Genomic DNA, 26,522 nt, shown 5'->3' on the forward strand with positions numbered 1-26,522 from the left:
TGCACATTTTGAGTGGTGGAAGGTCAAGGTCAAGGTCATCCTTCAAGGTCAAAGGTCAAAAAAAAAAGAAGAAAAAAATGTCAAAGCGGCGCAGAAGGGGACATAGTGTTTCTGACAATTACATTTCTTGTTTTAAATTGTTATGTACTTACAAACTTTTATACAAAAGTAAATGTACCCAAGTTAAAACAGTTTTCATTCAGCATGCAATACACCCATGCTCTCGATGCATCATGTATGAGATGACATTGTGCCTTTTGCACATACCATGATTTACAGGGTTTACACAAAATACCTGTGCAATTGATTTCTGAAAAGTTTGTGTTTCTGATATGTGCACAATAATATTTGGAAGGTTGGTTCTGGAATGAACAATTATGCATATGCATGTATGACACAATATTAAGTTTATTATGTATTAATAATTTCATATAAGGCCCATATTATGGAAAGTTAAAGCGAAAGTTGAATAAAGCAAATAAATAAAAAATTAGCATATAATGTTCAAATAGGGAAAATAAATTAGCCTTGCTCTTTAATAGAAAATCAGGCCTAATGCATGTGCATAAAGTGTTGTTCCAGAGTAGCCTGTGCAGTCCGCAAAGGCTAATCAGGGACGGCACTTTTTTCGTAAACTGGTTTTTATCTAAGAGGCTAACAAAAAATACCATAAAAGTGTAATGGGTCTTTCTCACTAGCCTGTGAAGACTGCACAGTCTTATTTTGGAGACACCACTTTACGCACGTGCATTAGGCCCTATAATTTTACTCAGGCTCTAATACTTTACAATACTTTTATGTTACCTTGACCACATTTTGGTTAAAAACTGGCTGACAAAAAGGACACCTTGTCCAAATTTTTAAAATTTAGCAAATAAGCCCTTTTGTTATGTAAACAATTTGAAATATACCATTTCGTTAACTTCCCAGTGCAAGTGATTTGTTCTGAACCAAGATCCAATGTCAACAGTACATACAACTGAAATTGTATAATATACTGACTTCCCTGAAAAATAATGTTCATTCCTCAAATTTTGAAGCTATATTTAATACGTTTTTAATCTATTGAAAGCTCTCTGCTAAATCAATTCACAAAACTGTTTGGAAATGTTGATTCCAAGATAAGAGTGACAAAAGTGATTTTGAAAAAGAGAGCTTAATCCCCTTACAGTATTGAGCTCAGAGTTATTTATTGACCCTCTTGTGTTCAGAAGCAAATTGAAAATAGCTGTTTGCAACCAGTATAAAACCATACCAAAGTCTTTTATTTCATATGCAGTTTCAAATGAAGCCTTTAAAACTATAATCTATTATGAAAAGTCTTTAATTTAATTAGATTTTTAAGGGGCAACAAATGTGTCCAAATGCGTACATGTAGCTGTGGAGGAAAGGCTAAAAATCATTGGTAATTTTTTAACTAGATTAACTTGTATATAGAAAGGGGTGACAGGAGTGATTTGAAAAAAGATGGGTCAGACCACAACCCTAACTGTATCAACTGAGATTTATTTATGAAAATCTCTTGCAATCCCTATACTCAATTAATCTGAATATAGAGTGACAGGACCGATTTAGAAAAGTTGTGTCAAACGGCGACACTTACTGTATCAAGCTCAGAGTTATTTATTAAAAATCTTGTATAAACCCTGTACGAGATTAACTTGCATATATTTCAAACCTTACTGTGTCGAGCTTGGAATTTATTAAAAATACGCGATTAACTTGCTAACAGATAAGAGTGACAAGAGTGATTCTGACGACGAAGGCTCGGGCTCAAACCACAACCGGCTGCGCAACAAGTGGCGCATGGTGCTCAACATCAAGAAGCTAGAGCTGAACGTCTTGCGGCCAGATGAGGAGGAGACCATATCACCTAGGAGCCCCTACGCCCGCAACCTTCAGTCTCCACACCACTCATTTACCTCTCGAATAGTAAGTACAGTCCCTGTGTGAGTGGATGAGAAAGTTGGCCTTCGACCTTCAGTCACCACACCACTCACTGTCCTCCAGAATAATAAGTACAGTCCCTGTGTGAGTGGATGAGAAAGTAGGCCTTCGACCTTCAGTCACCACAACACACACTGTCCTCACAAATTGTAAGTACAGTCCCTGTGTGAGTGGATGAGAAAGTAGGCCTTCGACCTTCAGTCACCACAACACACACTGTCCTCACAAATTGTAAGTACAGTCCCTGTGTGAGTGGATGAGAAAGTAGGCCTTCGACCTAAAGTCACCACACCACTCACTGTCCTCCAGAATAGTAAGTACAGTCCCTGTGTGAGTGGATGAGAAAGAAGGCCTTCGACCTTCAGTCACCACAACACACACTGTCCTCCAGAATAGTAAGTATATATACAGTCCCTGTGTGAGTGGATGAGAAAGTAGGCCTTCGACCTAAAGTCACCACACCACTCAATGTCCTCCAGAATAGTAAGTACAGTCCCTGTGTGAGTGGATGAGAAAGTAGGCCTTCGACCTAAAGTCACCACACCACTCACTGTCCTCCAGAATAGTAAGTACAGTCCCTGTGTGAGTGGATGAGAAAGTAGGCCTTCGACCTAAAGTCACCACACCACTCACTGTCCTCCAGAATAGTAAGTACAGTCCCTGCGTGAGTGGATGAGAAAGTAGGCCTTCGACATTTAGTCACCACACCAATCACTGTCCTCCAGAATAATAAGTACAGTCCCTGTGTGAGTGGATGAGAAAGTAGGCCTTCGACATTTAGTCACCACACCAATCACTGTCCTCTAAAATAGTAAGTACAGTCCCTGTGTGAGTGGATGGAAAGGAGGCCTTCGACCTTCAGTCACTACACCACTCACTGACCTCCAGAATAATAAATACAGTCCCTGTGTGAGTGGATGAGAAAGTAGGCCTTCGACCTTCAGTCACCACACCACTCACTGTCCTCCATAATATTAAATACAGTCTGCAACCTGCAGTGACAACATTATTTACCGGCCCCGAATGGTTTGTTCTGTACGTGTTAGCCGGAAATTCCTACTTTAGTCTTGTTTTAGAAAAACTGGTCCAAATGATTGTGCACAAACTGTCGTCACAGATTAGCCTGTGCAGTCCACACAGGCTACTTAGGGACGACACTTTCAGCTTGTATCAAATTTTTAGTAGAAATGAAGTCTATTCTTTTCGACAATACAGTCAGGATGGAATTTTAGTGTTGTCAGTGATTAGCCTGTGCAGACATGGATTAAGCCCAGTTTTTCCATATCAAAGCTCATTTTATCCCATCTTCATACCAGGAATATCTAAATAACACCCTATGTGATACATTTTGTGTTAAAAAAACTAGGTTATTTTATGTCATTTTGACTTTTTATTGACATGACGTAATTTGATTTTTAGTGCAGTTTTCTACCATGTCCTTTGTTTTCCTTTGAAATTAATGCAAAGAAATATTAAAATGATGGGATAAATAAAATAATACTTAAGTGTTAAATACAGTTTAGGTTATTTGCTAGTCACGAATAATCTGAACTGCTTGCCAGATCTTGTGGTATAGATTTTCTAGGCTTTGCTTGGTAACATATCTATTAAAATTCAAAAAAAGGTGATCAACAGTCATTTATAAATTATGGTACAGCAGCTTTATCAAGTTAAGTTAATGATATAGGATCAACTGGATCTCTAGTTATGTCTCAAGATTATATTATCAAATTCAATACATTGTGGCAAATTATTGCTTTATTGCATTTGAAGGAAATACAGGTCATTGAACGTACAAATTATCTGACACCCTGTATAGAAATATGCATATTTTCCTTACATGTTTTGCTAATTGCCTTATCACCACAGCGCAAGACGTTCACAAAACAGGACAGTGATGAGGACTCCATGAACAACATCCTGTACCCGTGGAAAGGGCTGTTCCGGTTTGAAGACTCCCCAGTCACCGTGAGATCTGTGATGAAGATGGGAGAGGTGGACACATATGAGACACTGGAGGGGAGCTCCAAACTGTGGATCGGCAAAGACTACATTAACTTTATACATAAGGACCCTGTTGACCTACATAACCCTTTTGAAGGTTTGATTAATTTGAGCTGCCCTCTGGAAAACTAGGGGCATTGCATGTGTGTAAAGTGTTGTCTGAGATTAGAATTTTGCTTTTATAGTGTTTTTTGTTTAAAGTAAGCTTCTAGTCAACAAAAATGCATTAAACACAGAAAGTTTCTTGTTTTTTGTGTTCTGATTTGGTTTTGTCATTGTTTTTGTCAAAAAAGTACATTTTAAGCAGTGTTCCAAGAACAATAAAACAAAAATCCAAATCTGCTTGAACACACCAGTTCAAAATAAGGATATCTTAATGATATTCAAAGCAAATTTAAATCAAATAAATAAACGTTTTGTCTCCTACATGATATTGTTGTTGTTTTTTTTGATACTGCTGAGCAATATGTTGCTTGATTCAGTGAACATTTCCCAGGTTTTATACTCACCTTAACAAGTCCTACTAAACTTATTTCAGAAGTCTGCATAGTTTTGATAATAAGAAAAAAATGCTGCTCATTTAACCTTTCCCGCTCAGAAGAACAGAATAAATACGAACAGCCTGCTTATTACTTGCAGTTTGTTCAGGTTTTATGCTGTTAGCTGTTCATCACTGTCTTAGGGTTTGAAATGTAGCCATAAAAACTTGAATTTAGTGAAAAAGGTATTAAAGTTTAATTTTCTGAGGGACTACAAACACGTCAAAATGCGTATCTGAGTGGGAAATTGTTAATTTCTGCTCCTGTGTGAGTTTTAAAAACCAAAGTGGACCGAAATGTTTCAGATTTCATAGCACGTGATAAGACCCCTCGTATGCCTTGGCACGACATTGGGGCTGTAGTCTACGGGGAGGCCGCGCGGGATGTGGCCAGGCACTTCATACAGCGCTGGAACTTCTGTAAGGTATCATCATCATCATGTTATCCTAGATCTGAGAAAACTGGGCTTAATGCATTTGCTTAATGCAGTCCGCCAAAACTGAATTTTTGGTTAGAAGAGGTTTTGTTTAAACAAATTTTCCATTTGAGCGGAAAGTTTTGTCCTTGATGTCCTGTGTGGACTGCACAGGCTAATCTGGAACAACACTTTATGCACATGCATTAATGCACAATTCAGAAGATTGCCATGATGATATGGATGGACACTTCGTACAGTGCTAGAACTTCTGTAAGGTACGATGCACCTTTCAGTAAATTGCAATGGTGTGTTGTGTGATGCATGTTCGTAAAGTGTGGTCCCAAACTAGCCTTTACATGTGCACAGGCTTATAATGGCGGTACTTTCCAATTTTTGGAATTTTTGTTTAAAAGATTTTTTTTCTAAATAAAAATCCAGTCTAGGCTCAAAGTTTTGTCTCGGATTAGCTTATGCAGACTGCACTGGAATTTCAGTAAAGTATGATACACAATTCAGTTGGTTGCCATGGCGTAGTGTGTTATGGTGTCTGCCTAACTACTGGGAGGTGACTGCTTTGATCCCCAATATAAGAGGGTTTGTCAGGTAGATTTCACTTACACAAAGTACTGATTCTACCCACTAAACAGACTTGAACAAGTTTCAATAAGTCTTTGGCTTTTGAGAAAATTAAGCTAAAATGAATAGGCTTAAACGAATCAAGTAAACAGAAAATAGATTTGTCTGTGTGTCTGTCTGGCCTAGGTTTTTTCCAGGACTTGAAAGTACATATAAAATTATATAGATAAGATAATGCAACTATGTTCTATTATTATTGGTTGCTGAAATATAAACTCATTATGGTAAAATTGTATCATTGTTTCTACAGGTCATTTGATGTTATGAGGGTATAATAAGTTATGATATAAAATATTCAGAAAGATACTAAAAAAAGCGGAACAAAGCTTTACTATATGCAAAGTTAGGGTTTAAATTGTTAAGATCAATAGTTCATTTACATTGCAAATTAAATGAGCTTTGTTCTAGAAAAATTAAGCTAAATTTATCTGGGACGACACTTTACTTGTCTTAAGCCCAGAATTACCATAATGCCACTCCAATTATGGTTGGTTAGACATGGGGTAGATCTGTGAAGTTCACTTCTTGCAGATGGAAAAATTCAAAGCCAACAAACGCTACCCAATCCTGATGCCTAAGTCCTATGGGAAGTGCAAGGTGTCAAGCTGTATCCAGGACATCACGTACGGCTGCACAACCCAGATCCTGCGCAGCGTGAGTGGCTGGTCGGCGGGAATCAACAAGGTGGAGCAGTCCATCCATAACGCCTACCTGGACTGTATCAAGAACGCCAAGCATTTCATCTACATTGAGGTGGGTGGACATTTTGATGCGAGGGTTTAGTTTGAAAGAGTTGTTTCTGCTATACATCAGTATTCTATTTCTCTTCAAAACCATAAACTTTCACATAGTCTTGGGAAGGCTGAGAGGGGTTAAACTCTATGTCAACTAATGAAAATAATCTGAAAACTTTGACACATTGAAAGCTGTTGGTTTGCTAGGGTTTCTGTGGGAACATATAGGCTTTTCTTCATGGAAAAGCCATTTAAATTATTGTAATAACTGTCATTAAATATTGCAAATAAAAAAAGCTTGCTTCAATGGTTATTGGTGACCAATTTTTAAACAATTAACATTCAAATTATTTCTTGAATTGCATGAATATTACAATTCACTTTCATTTTAACAGATAATCTATGATAATATGAGCCATATACTGGCAAAACTAAGCTAAATACATGGGTGCAAAGTGTCATACCTGATCTTCACATGCTAATCAGGGGCAACACCTTACGACTAGGCTGGATTTTTATGTCCCCCACCACTATAGTGGGGGACATATTGTTTTTGTCCTGTCTGTTGGTTGGTTGGTTGGTTGGTTTGTGTGTTTGTTTGCTCCAACTTTAACATTTTGCCATAACTTTTGCAATATTGAAGATAGCAACTTCATGTTTAGCATGCATGTGTATCTCATGGAGCTGCACATTTTGAGTGGTGAAAGGTCAAGGTCATCCTTCATGGTCAAAGGTCAAATATATATCTTCAAAGCGGCGCAGAGGGGGACATAGTGTTTCTGACAACACTTATCTTGTTGTTTAGAAGACTTCATTTAAACAGAAAATTCCATAAACGCAAAATTTGTTGTCCCAAATTAGCCTGTGCATACCCTACATGCTTATCTTTCGCGACACATTATGCACAATGATTAAGACCATATGTGGCTTCTATTGTTTGTTGTGTGATTTCAGAATCAGTTTTTCATTAGCACGGTGGGGGACCACTCTATGGTGAGGAATCAGATTGCAGAGGCTTTAGTGGAGAGAATTACCCGGGCTTACCAGTAAGAATGGGCAATTTTAATGTTAATTTTGAAGTATTAAAAACTTCAATGTCCTGTTTATTAAGTATTGGAACCACAGAGATAGCATTAAGAGAAACTGTTGCCAGGCAATGAGCCTCAATCTGGGAAAACTGGGAAAAATGAATGTGCATAAAGTGTTCTCCCAGATGAGCCTGTACAGTCAGCACAGGCTAATCAGAGACGACACTTTCAGGCTAGACTGGGTTTGACTTGCCTTTTTTCAACCTTGATCTGGTGTTCTATTTATTACAATATTTTTGGATTTTATGTCTCCATATCCAAATAAAACAACAACAAATGCTGCACACAAAACAAAAAGATCAAATAGCATCTTGTAAAACAACATCACTATATTGGGCTGAGAGTGATTAAAAGTAATGTAACTGCATTTTAACGGTGAATTTTAACTTTGTTATAATTTAATTAAAAAACCTTGCTTATGTTAAATAAGAATATATGTGTTTACAGAGACCCCAAAACAAATGCTTATTTATCCTATTTATTGGTGATGTTTGAAAATGTTCAGTATAAAACCTACAAATTTGCTGTTTGTTGTATTTTGATTCTCTCTTAACTGATTTTTTTTATTGGATTAGATAGTTAACCAAATCACAATAAAACTTTCCTTGTTCAATCTGTTCCGAAATTACTTCTCTTATACACAATGTTCACAATAATGCTTCCCTTGTACACACTAGTCCCAATAATGCTTCCCTTGTACACACTGTTTAGAATACTTCCCTTGTACACAATGTTCACAATAATACTTCCCTTGTACACACTGTTCACAATAATACTTCTCTTATACATACTGTCCCCAATAATGCTTCCCTTGTTTTTACTGTTTGCAAAATTACTTCTCTTATACACACTGTTTATAATAATGCTTCCCTTGTACACACTGTTCCCAATAATGCTTCCCTTAAACACTGTTCACAATAATACTTCCCTGGTATACACTATTCACAATAATTCTTCCCTTGTACACACTGTTCACAATAATACTTCCCTTGTACACACTTCCGATTGATGCTTATCTTGTACACACTGTTCAAAATAATACTTCCCTAGTTCAAACTGTTCACATTAATACTTCCCTTGTACACACTGTTCACAATAATACTTCCCTTGTGTACTCTGTTCACAACAATACCCCCGTTGTTCACACTGTTCACAATAATACATTCCTTGTTCACACTGTTCACAATAATGCTTCCCTTGTACACACTGTTCACAATAATACTTCCCTTGTACACATGGTTCACAAGAACACTCTCCTTGTACACACTGATCACAATAAAACTTCTCTTGTACACACTTTTCACAATAAAACTTCTCTTGTACACACTGTTCACAAATAAACTCCTCTTGAACACACTGTTCACAATAAAAAATATAGTGTACACTGTTCACAATTAAACTTCTCTTGTACACACTGTTCACAATTAAACTTCTTTTGTACACACTGTTCACAGTTAAACTTCTCTTGTACACACTGTTCACAATTAAACTTCTCTTGTACACACTGTTCTCAGGTCAGGAGAGACATTCCGTGTATATGTGATCATGCCCTTGCTGCCAGCCTTCGAGGGGGAGATTGGAGCAAACGGGGGGTACTCCATACAGGCTGTCCTACACTGGAACTACAAGTCTGTGTCCAAGGGAGAGAATTCACTCTGGGCAAATCTTCTAAAAAGAGGTGAGAGGAAACAATTCAAGCACGCATTTTATGCAAATATAAGTGTCTAGTTGAAGCTGCAGAGCTCTACAGATTTAGAATAAGTCCTTAAATGCATGTGTATTAATTGTTGTTCCAGATTAGCCTGTACAGACTGCACAGGCTTATCAGAGACTACACTTTCTATCTAGACTTGATTTTTGTTTTTAAAAGACTTCCTTTTAACAAAAAATATCATACAAGCGGAAATTGTCGTCCCTGATTATCCTTCGTAGACTGCACAAGCTAATATGAGACAATATTATACCCACATGCATTTAGTGCAGTTTTTCCTTAGGGAGGCTTAATTTTATCACAAAACTGTTTTCTGTGTTGTGTAGGTTGTTTAACAGAGTTTTGTATAATAGGGTTATATATCCACACAATTTTGGACAAACCAATAGGAAAGTTTGATGTAAATATGTCAGTTCTTTACGAGTACAAATATATAACAGAATTGTACATTACACTGATAAAAGTAATTTTATTATATACCTTTCATATGTTTCTCTTATTATCCCTGCTGAAAAAAATTCGGAGGGGAAATAGTAATAGTTTCCGTCCGTCCGTCTTCTGTCCATCTGTCTGTCCATCTGTCCTTCCGTCCTTCCGTTCGAAAATTTGTTTAGAGCATAACTCCAAATCTATTCCTTGGATTTACTTTAAACTTAAAATATAAACAGATGGCAACTAGGAGAAGTGCAGTGACCAAGAACCATAACTCTATCTACCTCAATTTTTTAATTATCTCTCCCTTTTATATAATTTCAAAGTAAATTTTAGTCCGGAGCATATCTCTAAATCTACTGAAGGGATTTACTTGAAACTTAAAATATAAACAGATGGCAAGTAGGAGAAGTGCAGTGACTAAAAACCATAACTTTATTTACCTTAGTTTTTTAATTATCTCCCTTTATTTAATTTCAAATTAAATTTTTGTCCGGAGCATAACTCTAAATCTACTGAAGGGATTTACTTGAAACTTGAAATATAAACAGATGGCAAGTAGGAGAAGTGCAGTGACTAAGAACCATAACCCTATCTACCACAGTTGTGGAATTATGTCCCTTTATTTAATTTCAAAGTAAATTTTTGTCCGGAGCAAAACTCTCAATCTACTTAAGGGATTTACTTGAAACTAGAAATATAAACAGCTGGCAACTAGGAGAAGTGCAGTGAACATGAACCATAACTCTTTCCGACATAGTTTTTTAATTATCTTCCTTTATTTTTTTATTTATATATATTTTTTTATAATTTTCAATTATATTTAATTTAATTTCATAGTTAATATTTTTGCTTTTCAATTTTAAATATTTCCCTTTATATAGTTTTACAATAATATTTTAATTTGGACACTGAAGTATTCAATGTAAAATGAATAGATGAGTTTAAGGAAAAATACAGTGACCAAGAACATTTATAAAATGTATATATTTATACAACTGTTTATAGTCTTCTTTTTTAATTACCTCCCTTTCTTTCATTTCCATACATGTTATTCTCTACAGCATAACTCCAACACTATGTAACTATATTGATCCTTGAAATATAAATAGATGACACAGGTGCCATGTTTTACAAATATTATTCTACTCTCTAAAACAAATGTTGTTATACAAGTAAACACATATCGGCGGGGATTCGGCACTACTGTGACAAGCTCTTGTTTACATTAATATAATGAAATGTCAAGTCCGAAAAAAAGCTAGCATGATTACATTATTGAATGAGGTTGTGAGGTGGAGAAAAGCCTTCGGGGAATATTAGGAAAGTAATGTCAAGTAGATTTTAAATGTAGGACTTAATTTGTATTATTTTTTCCGCCTCTTAGCACATGTGAAATAAGTCTAGTTTTCATGTGATTTAGATAATATTGATTGTTTGAGAAGGATACGTTTAGAGTTGACATTGAAATAATCAGAAATGTTTGCGTAAACTTAGACTGTCCAATAATATATATATATGGAACGCATGCCTGTCTAATATAATAAATATTAGATGCTTACATAAATTTAAAGAATTGTGACAGCTGATTAAATTATATAAATAAATCTATAATGAAATTCATTTTATTTCAGTTGACGATCCCAAAAAGTACATAGTTTTCTGTGGATTGCGGGCACATGATGAACTAAAAGGGAAACTGGTATGTTACATGGCTATGATTTGCAGGTTTTATTATACCCCCACAAACGAAGTTTAGGGGGGTATATAGGAGTGAGCTTGTCGATCGGTCTGTCGGTCGGTCCGTATTAAGTGTCCGCTCTCTAATTCAAGTTGTTTTGATCCGATCTTCACCAAACCTGACCAGAAGTTGTATCTAGATGATGTCGAGGTCAAGTTTGAATATGGGTCATGCCGGGTCAAAAACTAGGTCACGGGGTCACTTAGTGCGTTTTAAACATTCAGCATGTTGTCCGCTGTTTTTTGTGAAGACATCATTCAAAATATTTTGTGTCAATGCGGCATGTGGGGGTATTCGTCACGTCTGTGACAAAGCTCTAGTTTAATCATATTATGAGTCTCACTCTGGGGAAAGAGGGCTTTATGCATGTGTGAAAAGTGTCTTCCCATTTTAGCCCGTGCAGGGTTTTCTAGAATTATTGGTTTTAAGGAGTTCTCAGCTTAATGAAAATCCAGTTAAGGCGTTATGTGCTGTCACTTATTAGCCTGTTTGAACTGCATAGGCTTTAATGTGATGACAATTTACACACATGCACATGCTCATATTGATGTTTTCAGGCACCCAGTCTACCTAGGGTGTCATTGGATTGAAAATTTAAAAAAATTGGGGGGAGCATATAGTCGCCGCTTCGTCTGTCCGTCCGTGTGTCCGTATGTCCTTCCGTGCACAATTTTTGTCCGGGCTATTTCTCAGCAACTAATGACCGGAATTCAATGAAACTTTATGGGAAGCTTCACTACCAAGAGGAGATGTGCATATTATCAGCGGTTCTGGTCAGATGATTTTTCACAGAGTTATGGCCCTTTGAAATTTTCCATTAACTGTACATATAGTGCAATTCTTGTCCGGGCTATTTCTCAGCAATTAATGACCGGAATTCAATTAAACTTTATGGGAAGCTTCACTACCAAGAGGAGATGTGCATATTATCAGCCGGTTCTGGTCGGATGATTTTTCACAGAGTTATGGCCCTTTGAAATTTTCCATTAACTGTACATATAGTGCAGTTCTTGTCCGGGCTATTTCTCAGCAACTATAATGACCGGAATTCAATAAAACATTATTGGAAGCTTCACTACCAAGAGGAGATGTGCATATTATCAGCCGGTTCTCGTCGGATGATTTTTCACATAGTTATTGCCCTTTGAAATTTTCCATTGTACATATAGTGCAATTCTTGTCCGAGCTATTTCTCAACAACTTATTACGGGAATTCAATGAAACTTTATGGGAAGCTTCACTACCAAGAGGATATGTGCATATTATCAGCCTGTTCTTGTCGGATGATTTTAAACAGAGTTATGGCCCTTTGAAATTTTCCATTGTACATATAGTGCAATTCTTGTCTGAGCTATTTCTCAGCAACTTATTACGGGAATTCAATGAAACTTTATGGGAAGCTTCACTACCAACAGGAGATGTGCATATTATCAGCGGGTTATGGTCGGATGATTTTTCACAGAGTTATGGCCCTTTGAAATTTTCTATAAACTGTACATATAGTTCAATTCTTGTCCGGGCTATTTCTCCCCAACTACTGACTGGAATACTATGAAGCTTTATGGGAAGCTTCACTACCTTGAGGAGATGCGCATGTTATTTGTGGGTTCTGCTTAGATGATTTATTTAGAGAGTTATGGCCCTTTGAAATTTTTAAGTTGCTAAACCATCCATCGTATTATTTTGTCCAAAGTTATGCCCCTCAAGACGTTTCCTTTTATCTGAATATATAGTGCAATATTGTGACAAAAAAAACCTTTGGGGAGCATCACCCGTCTCCAACGATTTCTTGTTGTTATAAGTATCAAGGACGGTATAAGGTCATGTATGTTGACAATCGGCTCATGTATGATGCGGCACTCATGATAATTATGCTTTTAAACCAGTGTGAAATTTATTTAAATGTAGAAGTTTGATACAAAAAATTTTGAATGTGCAAGAAATTAAATACAACAAACATAAAATAAGATCAGTTATTGTACCTTGCAACAGGGTTAGTCCACTTGCACAGAAACTTTTATGAGTGAAAACTAAACCCATATATTTTATGATTTATCATTACCAGTTGTAAGCTTACCTGAGCACAATGTGTTTAATATATAGTATTATCTAGTAGTACATTACAGACTGTATTAAAATTATGACCCTGGGTTCAAAAGAGGTCTCATTGGGGGGTCACCAGTTTTATATAAACTTATATTAGGAAAATCTCTAAAAATCGTTTGTTTCAATGCAGGGCCAATTGCTTTCACATATGTTACGCAGCAGCATCTAGAAGTTCACTAAAAAATTTGTTCCTATCATGCTTCTGAGCTTTCAAGAATCCTCAGGGTCCTCTTGTCATATTTTTGTTGGTATGGCAACTCATACAATTCCCTCTAGATTTTTACTGACTTACCATGTTGTGTACATACATGCAATTTTGTATTCAGTAAAATAAAACAGTTGGAAGATCATGATTCAGTTTTTTTTAAGAATTTAAATTACTTAAAAAAAGAAGAGCCATGCTCTAGGAAAACTGGGCTTAATGCATGTGTGTAAAATGTTGTCCCTGTAAAAATGTAAAATGTAATCAGGGACAACACATTTGGCATATAATTGATTTTTGTTTAGAATAGACTTTCTGTAAACATACAATTCCATAAAAGCAGACAGTGTGGTCTCTGATCAGCCTTCACAGGCTAATCTATGATGACACTTTACGCACATGCATTTAGCCCCATTTTTCAAGAGCAAGGCTTTAATGTGAATGGTTGTTTTAAAAAATGCAATTTCCTATTCATCAATACAGTTGAAAGACCATGATTCAAATTTACAAGAATTTCAATTCAAAAATAATAAAATGCAACTGGTGATTTTGTTGCCAGGTTACAGAGCTGGTGTACGTGCACAGCAAACTGATGATCGTGGACGACGATACGGTGATCATAGGCTCGGCCAACATCAACGACCGCAGTATGCTCGGGACCAGGGACAGCGAGATTGCCATCCTTGTGCAGGATAACAAGAAGTTTCCAGTGAATATGAACGGCAAGGAACACATGGCAGGCAGTTTTGCAGCCTCCTTGAGACGGACGCTGTTCAGGTATGGGTTAATTTGAGCAGCGTTCTGAGAAAAGTGGGCCTAATGCATGTGCATTAAGTATTGTCCCAGATTAGAATGTGCAGTCCACACAAGCTAATCAGGGACTAGACTTTGTGCCTAAAATGGACTTTTGTTTTGAAGAGGCTTCATATAAATATACACAAATCCCATAAAAGTGAAAAGTGTTGTCTCTGATGAGCCTGTGCGTACTTTACAGGTGGATCTGGGATAACACTTTACGCACATGCATTCATCATAGTTCCAAGAATGCGGCTAATTTACTTGTTCGTTTAGCGAGTTTTCAACCTCCTGCTGGGAAGAAGAGGGCCAATGCAAGTTACTGGCATTCAGGTTTTATGTGGTTTCCTGCTAATAAGTATCGGGGTCGGAAATGAAGCCTTTAACACTTGAGTCAAAAAAGAAAGGTCTTTTATTAAATTGGATTTTTGTATGGACTGCAAACACTTAAAGTGCATATCTGAGTGGTAAAGGGTTAAGTAACCATGGCAACTGCATTTTCAGAGAGCATCTTGGGATTGGTGAAGGGAACAAGGAAATAGATCTCAGTGACCCAGTCTGTGATAGCTTCTACAAGAACGTATGGATCGCCCAGGCCTCTATCAACACAACCATCTACCATAAGGTATAATATTGCCACCCTGGCCTCTATCAACACAAGCATCTACCATAAGGTATAATATTGCCACCCTGGCCTCTATCAACACAACCATCTACCACAAGGTATGATATTGCCACCCTGGCCTCTTTCAACACAACCATCTACCATAAGGTATAATATTGCCACTCTGGCCTCTATCAACACAACCATCTACCACAAGGTATAATATGTATATTTATTCATTAATTAGCAAATAAAAACCAAAAGTTTTATGCTTTAAGAGAATGATAGCAATATTTACTTGTTTTAAACATGTTAATGTAAAAAAATACTTAACATGAAACGCAAATGTACAAACAGTAATAAACTGCAAAAAGTTCCTTCTTGGAAATACAAATGTAAATGACAACTGCTTTATTCTTTTCATGGAAGTTAAAAAGTACATTTTTGAATGCAAAAAGGAAGAACTTATTCCAAATTTTCAGGGATTAAAGGCTAAGATTAGCTTTAAATTTTATGCAAACACAATGAAATAAAGGAATTTTTTGGACAGTAAGAGTTAATGAGTAAAATGTAATTTATAAATGCATGAATAACAAAAATAGCTGTCGTTAACTCTCATTATATATGAAACATGCAAAATTGGTTAACTTGGTCAAATCTTACTTTGTTGTTTGCATACTGATCATAAAGTTTAAATTGATAGTGTTGTAAACTGAACGTATAGTGTAAAACCAAACTTTGTTAATAATGTCCATTTTTAATGACAGTAGCACATGTTACATAATTGGGTTTTATCTTGTTTGTACACTGTAACAATAGTTAAATTGTTGTTGTAAACCTTAATCTTTTTTCGTTCAAGTATCACCTAATATAATTGCGTTATGCATGAATAATTATTTAAGTAAAGTAAAAAAAGTGTAAAAAGGTTGAAGGATGTATGATATTAATTCAAATTGTGTAATGATTGTAATAATATAGTAAAAACACATAACACATGGTAAATTAAAGACCTATTACTACTCAAAATCAACGAACATTTTGTACAATACTTTGTAAAATAAAGTTAAACAATTAAAAATCAGTGTTCCTTATGGCAATTGCCAAAATTTCAACGCCAGATGTTGTCTGGTAAAATAGATGTTTGTAGATACAAAATGCTCGTTTTTATTATTGTTTTTCATATTTAATTCCATTTTAATTTCCCGCAATGATATCTTTTCATACGACACGTGAACACTAACATGGTACCAGTTTAGTGTATGTGTGTTGTATGAATAGGTATATTCGCAAGAAATTAAAATGGAATTTATTTTGTCACAAATAAATAAAAACGAGCATTTTGTATCTACAAAAATCTATGTAATCATATGACATCCAGCGTTGAAATTGTGGCTATTGCTATAAGGAGCACTGATTATTCAGGTGTTTAAATTTAACTTTATTTTACGAAATACTTTATGAAATTTTTGTTGATTTTGAGTGTTATAGAGGCTTTAAGTATATGAATGTGCCTGTCTCTGTAAATTGTGTGTATATACATATATTATGAAATGAATACAAGCATTTAAAGAGAAAAAAAACATCATGAAGCCCAAGTGTTGATCATCATCTGACAGAACAAATTATAATAAGTTATCTTGGATTCATTAATTGGTAAAATGGTTATATTTGTTTGATCAGAAAATCGTAGACTTTTTTTAAGGTATGATTTGAAACTCTTTGGACAGATACGTTTATTTAAGAACTAATTCGTGTACGTTATAGTTTGTCGTCGAATAACCCACGTTTAATTTAGATGCAAAGGGATTAAATCATGAGTGCGAGGCACGAGTGATATGAAACCACGCATCCAAACTTCCGGCCGTAGGTTATTCGACAACAAACTATAATGTACACAAATTATTTTGATTATAACACGGTTTTTACTAAAGATGAATACAATGCATCTTATTTTTCTTGTGTACTATTTTATGTGAAGTTCCACCCATAAAAATAACTTTCGGCTGTTCTGTGGATCAGATCTCCGCCCTCTATCACAGCCAAACTGGATGGAAGAAAAACGTGTCATTTCTCCCGTTTGCTTAAATAAGAACAACAACAACTTGTGTAAATACATGTTTACATTGTACACTTTTAATTAACGCAAGAGAGTTACAGCTACAACGTTCACAATACTGTATATGTTACAATAAATTGGAATAAATTAACGATACTGTACAGAACATATTACAAATAGTGTTTACTCAACGTGTCATCTTCATCCGTTATTCGTGTTTCTCTGTCTGTGAACAGGAAGTGTGTTTTTGTCCCCTACCGGTTTCACTGGAGGGGACTTATGGTTTTCGCTCTGTGCGTCTGTGAGTCTGTCTGTAACACTTTTCTGGATCCTACGATAACTTTAAAAGTTCTTCATATTTTTTCATGAAATTTGAAACATGGATAGATGGCAATATGGACATTATGCACGTCATTTCATTTTGTTCCTATGTAAAAAATTCTGCTTGCAATGGAAACAAATATAAAAAAATAAAATTATAAAAATTCTGACAATGCTGGAATTTCTGACAATGGTGGAGCCGGTAGGGGACATATATTGCTTGGCAATAGTCTTGTTCATCTTTGGATTTATTTATTGATGTTTATATTTATTGTGCTGGAATTAAAGGGACCTGCGAAGATGGACCACTGCTTGGATTGAGAAAAAGTGTTCAGCTGGTTGAGATTAGATGCAGTTGATGATTTTAATTGGTCAGATACATTCCAGGCATGGATGTTAGTGTCAGAAGATGCACTGCAAGTGGAAATTTCCAGTGGTTAAGAGAGAGCTTGCTCACACGATGCTCCTTTATAAGGGAGGGCATTGCTGATGGTTCGTTTCTCCTCATCCTGGGGTTTGACATATGACATGAGACTATGGACATTTCTTTGTCCTGACACTGACATGATGCAGCGTTTGAGAAACCCTGGCCTTGAAGATGTGTCGATTTCAAATCTTCATGAATTTTAAGACAAGCTTTGATGTATTTTTCAGGTGTTCAAATGCATTCCAGATGATTGCATCAAGTCTTTCAGCGAGATAAAGCAGACTGCAGGAGTGATGCCCCTTTCTGAATCCGATCCTGAGCTAGCAAGAATTGATCTGCAGAAGGTCAAAGGTCGCATTGTGTTCCTGCCTCTGTATTTCTTGGAGCACGAGGATTCAATAATGGCAACTGGCGCTAACAAAGAGTCTATGCTGCCAATGAAACTGTGGCTCTGAGATTTGGGGTTTTACTGTTTGTTTGCATGGAATTATAGTTAATTTGTTTCAAATTAAATGTTAATGATAAACATCTGCTAGTGATTACTTTTACAACCACTCTCAATGTATTGATAATGTACTTTAATATGAGCTTTCCTGGGAAAACTGCAACTAAAACATGGGTTTAAATTGAATTTGTGTTTAGAAGAGACTTTTTATTAACAGAAAATCCCATCAAAGCAGAGTGTCGTCTCTGATTAACAGACAGCACAGGCTAATCTTTTAAAACACTTTGCACATCCAGAAAGCCCAGTTTCCCTAAAGGTGTGCTCATATACTTATTAACAATAGATTCTAAAAACAAGTCTTGAGTTCTAGAGAAATTGTTACCCTTGATTTTTGGGGGGAAGGGGCAAAGGACATTATCTAGTTATTGATTCAGACTGTTTTAGAGTTTGACATTTTTTTAAAATAGAATTAATGTACATGAGGACTGTATTTTTCATGAAACAGTTTATTTCAAAACCATATATTCAATTGAAATGAATGTGGCACATCATTTTAGGGCTGTATTGTTTTTTAAATATGTACAGTATTTAACATTCCAAATGGGGAGGATTGAACTTTACTGGTATGTAAACAAGAATGGAAAAGTGTATCATTTTATCGTTGCTAAGCGCAACACCTAACACCTAACGCAACACCTAATAATCCTTTCTATTCTATATATTTCCTTAGTATCCCTAAACCCCCTCTTTGTCTATAGTGGTAGACAACTGTGTATCGGTAAAGTTCAATCTAGCCTCCAAATGTGTTATAATGTGTAAAAAAACACATTATTATATGAAATATTTACGTTATTAAAGTCCTCAAAAGCTTTTTAAATGTATGAAATTTCAAATGGTTGATATTAAAAAACATTCCAAAATGCTGTTTTGTTTGAGAAAGTATAATTGTTAAATATATCTCTGCTCAAAAATTCACAATAGAAAATCCCTTGGGAAAGGCCCCATCCAGTAGGCATGTCTGGAGCCAGGCCTGAATTGCAAAGCATTTTGCTAAGCCAGTATCTACTTCATTAATGTACCAGTAGGCTTAATGTTGTTTGGAGTCAAGTTTTAATTTTCACATGGAATATTTACTGCTCAAATCATTACAATATTATTATACAGTAGTGTTAAAATAATATAATTATGATTATAATTAGCGGTATGATTAAAAAAGAATATTATTTTCATACAATGCTATACCAATATCTAGACTTTTGTGGTTTATAAGTCCCCATGGTTTGCGCTCTTTTAAAGTTCTTAATATTTTTTCATGAAACATGGATAGATGGCAATATTGACACTATGCACGTCATTTCATTTTGTTCCTACGTCAAAAATTCTGGTTGCTATGGCAACAAATAGACTAGAAATACTGCTGAAAATGGTGGTTTTCTGGATCCTGCGATAACTTTAAAAGTTCTTCATATTTTTTTAATGAAACTTCCAACATGGATAGATAGCCATATGGGCATTATGCACGTCAATTCATTTTATTCCTACGTCAAAAATTCTGGTTGCTATGGCAACAAACAAACAAAATCGGACAATGGTGGAATTTCTGACAATAGAGGAGCCGGTAGGGGACTTTTATTGCTTGGTCTTGTTTTTATTATTCTCCATAAGAAAAGTATATTGTTGTCTCACGAAAAAATTGTGGGTGGTAAGTTTTATTTGACTTAACAATTTTACTAGAACTTAGGATTATTCATAACCATGTGTTACATACAAATTATTTTCTCTTAAGTGGAAGGATAAGGTCATCATGCAAGGTCAAAGGTAACAAATGTGTGTTTCTGCTTTGTGACTTTCATGCCATGGCCGACAATTTGTATATATGTCAGATAATTATTTGCAATGACCAGACAATGTATTGCATGCAAATCTAATAATCCTTTGTGAAAGTTGGAGATCACAGTTCATGGTCAGAGGTTATGAATTTGGGTTTCTGCTCTGTAACTTGTGCATGTCTGGTATGATTTTAATATTATTCCCAATTTGTATAAGATTTTGTGTGCAAAAAGTCAAATCTAGTTGTGTAGTTACCAGAAAATGTAGACATTATGTTTAACATGTAAATATTTTAATATTTTTCTAGTCATCAAACATACTGGTGACATTAGGGATCTCTGAAAATCGGCCCATATATTTTAGCAATCTTTAATATTTACGTATGACAGTATTTATGTATGTGTTTTATTACATAAAAATGGTTAAGTCTTAAATTTAGTCAGAAAGGAAACACATTGACTGATTTTCTGTTCCGTGCCAAAAAGTTTATTAAACTTGGTAAATTAAACATGTTTGCTATGCAAATTATGTGATCAATATTATATGTGTATCTAACAGGCATTACTATATTTTGAGCTGGGGAAGTAAATGTACATCATACATATACATTAACTATGATTACTTTTAGTTTTAGCATGTTTTAAACAGTATTTAGACCAAGCATCTAACAGGCTGTGTTGGCAGAAAAATAGAGTTTCTCAGAATTGACCAGCACGTTGCATGACTTGAACTGCAACATGCAAAAATGGGTCTCATGCCATTTACATCCAGTGTATCCTCAGACTAGCTTTTACTTTTGCGCAGTCTGGTTTGGTGCTACCTTAATGTATGCTTTGCAGTTACGTAAGGTTTTGTGATCTTATAAGCTGACTGGGCAGACTGGGTGAATGTGCAGGCTGGTAACAGACTGGGTGAATGTGCAGGCTGGTAACAGACTGGGTGAATGAGCAGGTTGGTAACAGACTTGGTGAATGAGCAGGTTGGTAACAGACTGGGTGAATGAGCAGGCTGGTAACAGACTGGGTGAATATGCAGGCTGGTAACAGACTGGGTGAATTTGCAGGCTGGTAACAGACTGGGTGAATGATGAGGCTGGTAACAGACTGGGTGAATGAGCAGGCTGGTAACAGACTGGGTGAATGAGCAGGCTGGTAACAGACTGGGCAAATGAGCAGGCTCGTAACAGACTGGGTGAATGAGCAGGTGGGTAACAGACTGGATGAATGAGCAGACAGGTAACAGACTGGGTGAATGAGCAGGTTGGTAACAGACTGGGTGAATGAGCAGGTTGGTAACAGACTGTGAATGAGCAGACTGGGTGAATGAGCAGGTTGGTAACAGACTGTGTGAATGAGCTGGCTTGTAACAGACTGGGTGAATGAGCAATTTGGTAACAGACTGGGTGAATGCGCAGGTTGGTAACAGACTGTGTAAATGAGCAGGCTTGTCTGAAGCTATTCTGGCCAGCTGTAGCATAAGATCCTTTTTGAATGATGTATCTTTTACAAAGAGACCTTAATGTGTTATTAGTCCCCTACCGGTTGTAACGGAGGGGACTTATGGTTTTGTCTCTGTCCGACCGTCTGTCACACATTTCTGGATCCTGCGATAACTTTAAATGTTCTTAATATTTTTTTCATGAAACTTGGAATATGGATAGATGGCAATGTGGACATTATGCACGTCATTTCATTTTGTTCCTACGTCAAAAATTGTGGTTGCTATGGAAACAAAAAAAAAAATATTCTGACAATGGTGAAATTTCTGGCAATGGTGGAGCCGGTAGGGGACTTTTATTGCTTGGCAATAGTTTTGTTAACCAGGTTTTCCGAAGGAAAAAACTGGTTATTAGATTGGCGAATGCTGGCGGGCTGGCTGGCTAGCGGGCGGGCGGAACAAGCTTGTCCGGGCCATAACTATGTCGTTCATTGTCAGATTTTAAAATCATTTGGCACATTTGTTCACCATCATTGGACGGTGTGTCGCGCAAGATAATTACGTCGATATCTCCAAGGTCAAGGTCACACTTTGAGTTCAAAGGTCAAAAATGGCCATAAATGAGCTTGTCCTGGCCATAACTATGTCATTCATTGTGAGATTTTAAAATCATTTGGCACATTTGTTCACCATCATGGGACGGTGTGTCGCATGAAAGAATCACGTCAATATCTCCAATGTCATGGTCGCCACAACTAAAAATAGATTTAAAAAAAAAAAAAACTTACAAAGGGGGTTAATTTTGTTTGTTCATTTCAAAAGTTCAGTTTGAGTTTTCTCCCTCTATCAGATTTTTTTTCACAATGAAAACCTGGTTTTGTGACAATTTTGTCCCTTGTTTGTATTGTTTTGATCTTTGTTATCCAAAAAAAAAAAATAGCATTCCATACTTCATATATCTGTTCCAATTTATGAAGTCTTTCAGTTTTGTTTTTGACAGTTTTGTTTTAGAACTACATGTTTTAATGAAGACCTCAAAATCTTTGCCTTTTAAATTGAATTGTATTTTTCTGTATGAATGTTTGAGGTTTGTTATTTTGATTTTGTGCAGTATATGCAAGTGTGTTCGATTTTATTCAAATTGATATCCTATTGGTTTGACTTAAGTTGTTTTGTTTTTTTGATGATTTGAAAAGAATTACATTTATTCAAAATAATATTGTCAAAATGAAGGTATTTACAAGGTAAATCTGAGTTAACTTAATGACCAAAGACATAAATGACAGCTTGTTATTGTAATGTTATTATAAGGAATGGTAAACAGGGTGCAGGATCAATTGGGTTTACATGGGTTCACCATGGGCTGAACAGAATGAAAACACAGCATTAAGAACTTATTTATGCAAATATCTCAAATTATTGGAATACATTTGACAAATTTTAAGCATATAAAAGTTTTTTTTACAATTTTTGCGATAGCTTAAGATTTAAGAATAAATCATTGAATACGTCTGAAATAGGTGCGTTCAGCATTAGAGTGTACATGATTGTGTTACACATCAAATTATTGCCCTAGATCACAGGCTCACTGAATAAAGTAATTCTGATGTATTTTACATTGCCATAAGCAGCATAAAAACATGTCTTATGCACTAGTTGTAACTCTTGAAAAAAAATTGTTTTAAAAAGTTATTTGAAGAAAAGCACCACATACCTATGTGTTTACATCCATTAACGTTCAATTGTGAAATTCACAAAGTCACATTGATCCTGCAACCTGGTAAAGATAGACCTATCATATTTGAGAACAGTTCATGTTTCATGAATGTATTGCACTTATGTGTCCATTTTGTTTATCTGCAGTGTGGCTACTCCTTAAATGGCTATGAATGTCTTAATCTTTATGAATGACATCATCTCTCGGTTGCTTTATTTTAATTGATGTCATGTTGTTGAGAATACTTTTAAACTTTGTTTGATACATTCCATTTCTGTTATTTCACAAAAGTCTCAAAAACTCAAATGGGCATAATGTTATTTTATGTGCCAAAATCAACTCGTATAAAGTGTGAATTTGTATTCAAATGATATTGTAGGTAATAAAAGAAGGCCATTTACATATTGCCTGATTGGTGAAAAACAGTATAGTACCATGTGACATTTTATTTCAATGGTACATGCATACATGCCATACGTCCCGGATTGTCCGGGACAGTCCCGGAAATTAAGAACTTGTCCCGCTGTCCCGGATATCTGTCAAATGTCCCGGAATTTACAAAATCCATATATACATGTACCTTATCTTAGGCATAACTGCACCTCGAATCTGTGTATATCTGCAGCGTCTCCATGACAATGCCTACCCGAATAGGCAGACTACGCTACGTGTCAAAATCGATCAATTAACAGGGGTCCTATTATCATATCGATTGTCTCACGTTCGTGGTCAATCCGAAAAGGCGGCATTGTTTAATGTGGTTGTTAATTGACTTTAATCTACTACGTCATTATTTCCCGCTGTGTAAGGGCTAAGGATAGTTGTTCACACATCTGAAGTCCAACATCGCTGAGTAAAAAATTAAAAGCAGTTAATGTTCGCGCGTTTAACCGACAAAGAAGTTGAGTAAAAAATTAAGCATATGAAAACGTCATCCTGACTAGGTTTATTATTGTCTTGTTCTAAACACCCAGTGAATGAATGAATAAAGGCGTATCAACAACTACGCGTTACACATTATGGCATGTATGGGTACATGTCACCATTTTTCACCAAGTGGGAAATATGAACCAATTTGTGGGAAAATGGTTCTTTGGACATATACAGATAAACCTCTGCATCTGTATACTCTGATGAGGAGTCATAATGTCCAGACTGCGCAGAGCACAGACTGGTCTGGAGCTACCCTGATGACATGTGGCATAATATCAATTTTTGCTCAACATTGCTTATATAATTGTTGGTAGAGTAACCCTTTGACAAGGGTGTATTTTTGAATGAATGGTATATAATGCGATTATAAATTCTTTAGCAGCATCACTAGAAAAGCTTTTATTGCATTCCTATATAATGGGGCCTGTACTTAAGGCATGAGACGAATTTTTAATAATACCTTAGGAATTTGAGTCATAACACTGCTAAGAGGACATAAAAAAATATTGTGTGAAGTATTCAATATTCTTGTACATTGAATGATTTTTAAATTGTTTAGCAAGCTTGTTAATTGACATGTATGTTGGTGACTAAAACAGCAAACCTTACATGCAATGTGCGAAAGTTGTTATCTTTTATTGTCTGTTGTTTAAGAAACTGTATATTTGTGAAAACATGTATGAATGCATATACCTATATTTTTGTGTTTGCGTGTCAAAAACACACTAAGCATTATTTATTGAATAATCTATGCCATTAGATAGATTAATTCTGATCTGAATCTGACGAAATGGAACTTTTATGTCATAATATTTTATGAAAGTAAATGCCATAAAGTATTTTGAGGCATGTTTAGGGTATATTTTTGTTGGCATATGTTTGTTACCTATACCATGCATTATCTCAATTATTGTTACATGATTGTGGTCATGTCTTACTGCCCAGTATTTTGCTGTATACAATCATAGTGCAGAAATTTCATGTCGAAGTACTGCAAATAAAATATGAAGCAGTTTATTGAAGCCATAACTATTTTGCAATTTGGCCTTGTTCCGGGAATAGGGGGCTTAATAAATGTGTATAAAGTATTGTCCCAGATTATCCTGAGCAATCCATATATTTATTATTTATTTATTAGGGATGACTCTTTCCGAGTTAATGCTGTTATGCCATAATTTATGGTTATAGACAGTATTTTCTAAGCAAATTACAGTTTAGGTGAAAAATGTTGTACCAGACAAGCCTATAAGGACTTCATAGGCTAATCTGGGACGACACTTTTACGCATACACAGTTACCCATATTTCCCCAGCACAAAGCTCATTTATAAAAAGGACATATGGTGTAAACTGTTCTGAACATAAAGCATGTGATTGTCAAGTTTATGTCCTGAATAACATGATAACTATAAAGTCATTATAATTTTGAGTTTCATTTTGGAGTTGATGTTTTCATATTTTGTAAATAAATATTTAGCACTTTTCTCTATTGGTTTGATCATGTCACAGAATAATAAAAATGTATAATTGCAACCCAACCATTACAACTTTTGGCGGGTATTTTTATGATTATTTTAATGCTTACAAGCACTTATAATAAGGTTCTGTATAGTATTGTACAGTCTATAGGGAAGAGAGCTATCACATGATGTGTATTCTTGTCATAAATGTTTGAATTGCATATTTTATATACAAATGTTTTTTGTTGCATATGATAAATTGTTAATATATTCATTATTACAAATACATCAAATCATGAAAATTCTTAAGTACATTTGTTATAGATTTACTCCTGTTAGATTCACTTGAAATAGCCCCTTCTTCCTCAACTATGTCTACATTTAATGATTATTAGAAATGATTAACGTCATGTCAATAATAAACGAGTCTTCATAAGGTAGACTTTCGTTAAACAAAAAGTACTTTAAAAGCAGAAAATGTCTTCCCTGATTAGCCTTAGCGGACTGCATAGGATAATCTGACACGACACTTTATGTGCATACATGAAACCCTGTTTTCCATGAGCTAGGCTAAAATTATAGCTAAAACAAGTGGAGCTCCAGCTATATCAGCTGAAGAGAGATCCAGGCAGCTTTTCAAGGTCTGGCCAATTCACAATTGGCAAAAACATGACATGACAGTCACTTGTTTCAACACATAAACAAGTCACAACAGCCAACGGTGTATATATGGAAACAAATCACTGTAATCATTGGTTGTGACACATAGATTCATGGCCATCTTCGCCTGTGGTTTTACTTTAGGCGTCTCGGTTCTTGGCGAGTCTCTCCAGCTGTGTCCATGTTTAACTTAGCATTTGCTTCCAGGGCGCGGCGCCATCTCTTTTCCCTTGCGGGTTCCATGTAAGAGATACCCTTGTCGTATTTGATGAAGGCTTGC

The 26,522-nt window shown here is 35.7% G+C and overlaps 2 protein-coding genes across 11 annotated transcripts in view; one reads left to right on the top strand and one right to left on the bottom strand.

The window, feature by feature from the left end:
* LOC127849142 (phospholipase D1-like) overlaps window positions 1-25,886 on the top strand; it is a 92,314-nt gene extending 66,428 nt beyond the window's left edge. For 2 of the 10 annotated variants that reach the window (XM_052381895.1, XM_052381865.1), the window contains 10 exons: window positions 1,733-1,932; window positions 3,817-4,048; window positions 4,796-4,914; window positions 6,076-6,297; window positions 7,233-7,324; window positions 8,881-9,044; window positions 11,144-11,211; window positions 14,118-14,335; window positions 14,858-14,978; window positions 17,989-25,886. In XM_052381895.1, the coding sequence (XP_052237855.1) occupies window positions 1,733-1,932; window positions 3,817-4,048; window positions 4,796-4,914; window positions 6,076-6,297; window positions 7,233-7,324; window positions 8,881-9,044; window positions 11,144-11,211; window positions 14,118-14,335; window positions 14,858-14,978; window positions 17,989-18,216 (1,664 nt within the window). In that variant the 3' untranslated portion in view covers window positions 18,217-25,886. The remainder of the gene's footprint in view (window positions 1-1,732; window positions 1,933-3,816; window positions 4,049-4,795; window positions 4,915-6,075; window positions 6,298-7,232; window positions 7,325-8,880; window positions 9,045-11,143; window positions 11,212-14,117; window positions 14,336-14,857; window positions 14,979-17,988) is intronic. The other 8 variants (XR_008034842.1, XR_008034843.1, XR_008034841.1 and 5 more) reach the window with 8 other exon arrangements.
* On the bottom strand, window positions 20,853-21,512 carry LOC127850249 (putative proline-rich protein 21). The gene has a single exon (XM_052383162.1). The coding sequence runs from the start codon at window positions 21,510-21,512 to the stop codon at window positions 20,853-20,855; it is 660 nt and encodes a 219-aa protein (XP_052239122.1).
* Window positions 25,887-26,522: the final 636 nt, after the last annotated feature.

The sequence above is a fragment of the Dreissena polymorpha genome, chromosome 1 (genome assembly GCF_020536995.1).
Source record: "Dreissena polymorpha isolate Duluth1 chromosome 1, UMN_Dpol_1.0, whole genome shotgun sequence".
In the NCBI taxonomy this organism is placed as follows: domain Eukaryota; kingdom Metazoa; phylum Mollusca; class Bivalvia; order Myida; family Dreissenidae; genus Dreissena; species Dreissena polymorpha.